Genomic DNA, 4005 nt, shown 5'->3' on the forward strand with positions numbered 1-4005 from the left:
CAATAACAGCCACCATGCCTTTCAAGATGGCTGTTTCACCTCGAAAGAATGATGGTATGGCTAGTTCAATGGTAGCGGGCTGTTGTGAGGTAACATGAGCTTGGCCACTGGGAGGTCACTCCGTTCACCATACTACCCATTTATGTCTATAGGCCATTCGTAACGGCAGCTGCTTTTTAGTTAGGGAAAGCTGTTCCGTGAGGCACACATTCATGCGGCTATGTGTTGACTCTATAGCCCCGCAATGCAAGTGTTTTTTTCTCGGAGTGTAGAGCGCATTCTCGGATCGCTTTCTCATCGTACTGACTTTGACGGGTTACCCAATCGAGTATAAATGCTGCCACGTTCATGACTCTCCTCTGCCGTTTGATTCCTCTTTGACTAGGCCAGCGTCGTTCTTTCGCACGTCAGCAGGCCCCTGTTTTGCTAAAGTCTCAATCATCTCCGCAACCGCTAAAGCTTTCTTGCGGTTTGCCTCTTCATCTGCAGGATCGGCGAGAGTATCAAGGCCACCGAAGAGCCAGAGTTCCTGTAAATCACGGATGAGGGTCGAGATGTCCTGGGCGGTCTTAATCTATCCGTTGGTGTTAGCAGAGCATTGGTTGCACTGTTTGCGAGGATAGCAACTGTGGGCAATGCTTTGAGCAAAATCACGCGCACATGACCTACCAATGCAGCGCTTTGTTCTTTGATCAGTAGCTCCTTGTGTGCCGAGGTTGAGTAATCCAGTGCAGGCTCATACTCGGTCTTATTTAGTACCGAGGAGTATTCAGTGGCTTCGTGCATCTTGACAGTCCGGAGTATAGTAGATAGATAGCCATCGCCGCCCCAGGGGTCATCTCTACGATTGTCCACAATGGACTTGCATAATGCTTCTGTCTTTGCTGAGGTAGCATCAGTAAGGACTCGATTCGAGGTATTGGGGGGATATGATGACTTGGGCGGCCAGGTTGTGTTGCTACACTAGCCCCACGCCTGTGCGGGGAAAGACTGGGGAAACATACCGAGGAGCGCCTCTTTTGTGCGCTCTGACGGGTTCATGGTGGCGTGTTGAGACACAAGAGAGGTAAGGATGGAGGGCGGAGTATGACAGGAAGGAGCTCCAGTCAGTCACGGTTGCCAAGCTCCCAAGCCTTATCGATAGCAGGCCCAAGGGCGGTCTGTGCATCTCGCTGTAAGTAAGGAAGTAGTGATTCTCACCAAGCATTCGGGATTTTCATGGCTCGTGCGGCGGACAGGGCTGACCATGCAGCTGTGGTGGGGCGGCTGCAGTCGCTTTCGTATCAGCAGCATGTCCTGTTTTCCTTCTATGCTCAAGTTACACATGGCCCGAGATAGATGAGATGATGCCAATTCATGGCTTGCTGGATTTGCCATGGCAGTCTTAGTCGCATTCTGATCAAATCCGGTTGTCGTAATGCACTACTGACTGGTTCCTGGACATGACGTGCTACAGGGTTCCTGGTGTGTCGCGAATCTGGGACCGTAGAATTAGCCAATTTAATCCCCGGCTATAGTGCTCTAGACCAGGTCATGGGGAACATGGCGCTATCTATTTGTCTGCCAGTAGTCCTCCTGATGTGTGCTCGGCAAAGTGGTGGAGAGTTTGACAAATCACTAGCGAGTCAACTCTCAAGGTGTCACGTACCCATTTGCTGGGCGCATCGAGAGCTCGTGGAAAGGAGATTTTTACCGCTAGGCCAAACGTTGTTGCGGACGTTCAACGGACGTTCAAGCGGGTCGCGCAGTCGGCACCATGTGCTAGTTAGCTTGTGTTGTGCGTGCACCGCCGTCAGAGACCCCGAACCAGTTTCCGCCCACATGCACGGCGTCCAAGGGACTTTTTTGTGTGCTTTTTCGTCGGCAGACCATGTGGAAAGCGTTTCGGCATTGGGCCCAACTGCCGATGCTTTGGTGCCAAACATGCCCTTTCCAGGCCCAGCTGGATACGCACTTGGATACTCTCAAACTTAGCGAGCTGCAGCCGTGAGCACGTTCTCCTTTGCGTGGCTGCCTGGCCTCGCGATGGGCTCGGGAACGCCGCACCCTGACACCAACCTCTAACCTATTCGAGGCGGCTGTCATGGTGCCTCTGGCTACAATTGGCCCATCGTCGGGCTGGATTTGGCAGCATGCTATTATTGTGACCGGGTTCGGAAGGCGTCCCGTGTGTGGCTGGTGGCTTGCATGGCCCTAGCATGCCCGAATTCCAAAACAGGGGACACGTACTTACTGATTGTGTGCTCTCAGCTGCGCCAATATTCCGAAAGCGCTATCAAGGCTTATGTCGAGAACAACTGCGTTAAGCGAGGCAATGCGGGTTGTGCAATTGCCGACATGTGCATTGTTGCGTGCGTGCGTGCTATCTATGTATGTGTGTAGCTAGTCGTCAGCATTGGCGACAGAAAACGCTCAGTAATCTCGCCTACTGGAACACGTAGGAAAACGCCAAAACTCCCGCGCTATTTATGCCCCCCTGTAGTCGCTCAAATCCAACAGGCTCATGATGCAGAAACCAAACCGGCGCCAAAACAAGGCCGAGTATACTGTGCGCCGCTATGACCGTAAAAACAAAAGAAACACTCAAGGAAATATATCTTTGTGGCCCACGCGGACTTGTATGTACATGGACATGGAGAAACAAAACAAAAACATGGTGCAAGATGGGTAGTCGTTAAACAAAGCAAAGTATTCGTCGTCGCGAAATTGTGTGCCACGGGCTGCGGCTCTTAACTCGTTGGGGTTTGGAGTGGGAGATGGTTGGTGGTGATGATGATGATGTTGAAGGCGACGACTGACGTGCGGATTGTTGTTGTTGCTGTTGGACGTGGCCTGCTTTGTGGGATTCCAGACTAATCACTCGGATCTTTGCGGGCTTGTCGTCATCATCTAGGTCGTTGCTGTCGTCGGATTTGGAGGTTTCTGTGTGGCGTGTAAGTAATTTCATAGATTGGCAGGAATAGGGTGCGTACGAGAAGAGGCTGAGGTAGAGGTTCGCCTCGATGTCTGCCTGGATGTTTGCGTCGACGTCTGTCCTGAGGTATGGCATGGAGTTTCCTCGGAGTCTGCAACTGTCAGTCCAACATGACGCGTAGAATTGAGTTTGCCCTACATACCGTCTGCAGATGACACAATCGAAAGCGGGCTTCGCCTCTTCGTCACAGAAGACCTGCTACTTGCGGGTTGATATGATCGCGGACGGCCGGATGCAGGCGAGTGGAATGCGGGCAACGCAGGCACTGGAGGCACATCTCTCGCGAGGTTCAGCTGTCCACTATCGATCTCGGCAGACAAGCGGCGTATGACTGCGTCGATGGATTGATCTTGCTTGCTTCTCGACTTGAGGCTACGAGCACGGTCGCCATTTGGCGTCACTCCGCTCCTAGCGCGCAAGGCTGGGTGGATGAGGTCGGGAGACTGGTCGAGTTTGCGTTGGAAAGCTTCAGTCGGGGGTTGTGCAGCAGTCAGGCTCCTTCTTGCAGCTTGGATTCTAGCCTGGACTTCATGGGCGCCGACGGATCTCCGGTGAGCCTTGAGTCTGGCCTGGACTTGGTCGGCGCTGACAGACTTTGAATCGGTTGCCGGTAGAGGGTCGGCTGCTATGGGCTTTGAAAAGTTTGGACAAGGCGCAGAGACTGGTCTGGGTGGCTTTGCGAGGGCGGCGGGGGGGAATGGCTCGGTGGATGTGCTTTGTGGTTGGGTCAAGAGGGACAGATTCGACATTATCATTGCTATGGGTGAGATTGTACGGTGCAAGATGGATGCAGAACCGGAGCAGGCGGGACTGCAAGAGGCAGCTCAAGGGAGCAGGCTGTCTAATCTATAGTGGATAATCATGTCTCAACAGACGGGCGGGTCGCGCTTTGATAGCGTGGTAACTGGGTTTGCGCCCATGCGCCGCTGCTTCTAGCGCTTCAGATACGGCACCGATGCTCGAGGCGCAGGCTGGAGGGCTGAATAGAGTTAGCAAGCGAAGATAACGACCCACGACTGCTTGGCGCCCGG

The 4005-nt window shown here is 53.3% G+C and overlaps 2 protein-coding genes across 2 annotated transcripts; both read right to left on the reverse strand.

The window, feature by feature from the left end:
- Positions 1 to 346: 346 nt before the first annotated feature.
- COCVIDRAFT_95884 (hypothetical protein) lies at positions 347 to 1041 on the reverse strand (the record flags this gene model as incomplete). Its single annotated transcript, XM_014702337.1, has 3 exons — positions 347 to 574; positions 670 to 884; positions 1005 to 1041. 3 exons carry the CDS (start codon positions 1039 to 1041, stop codon positions 347 to 349), a joined length of 480 nt encoding a protein of 159 aa, XP_014557823.1.
- A 1633-nt stretch (positions 1042 to 2674) lies between these two features.
- COCVIDRAFT_96063 (hypothetical protein) lies at positions 2675 to 3723 on the reverse strand (the record flags this gene model as incomplete). The annotated part of the gene is made up of 4 exons (XM_014702338.1): positions 2675 to 2889; positions 2973 to 3071; positions 3117 to 3520; positions 3569 to 3723. The coding sequence occupies 4 exons, from the start codon at positions 3721 to 3723 to the stop codon at positions 2675 to 2677; spliced, it is 873 nt and encodes a 290-aa protein (XP_014557824.1).
- Between the last annotated feature and the right edge of the window lie 282 nt (positions 3724 to 4005).

Source organism: Bipolaris victoriae (assembly GCF_000527765.1).
Source record: "Bipolaris victoriae FI3 unplaced genomic scaffold scaffold_31, whole genome shotgun sequence".
Classification (NCBI taxonomy): domain Eukaryota; kingdom Fungi; phylum Ascomycota; class Dothideomycetes; order Pleosporales; family Pleosporaceae; genus Bipolaris; species Bipolaris victoriae.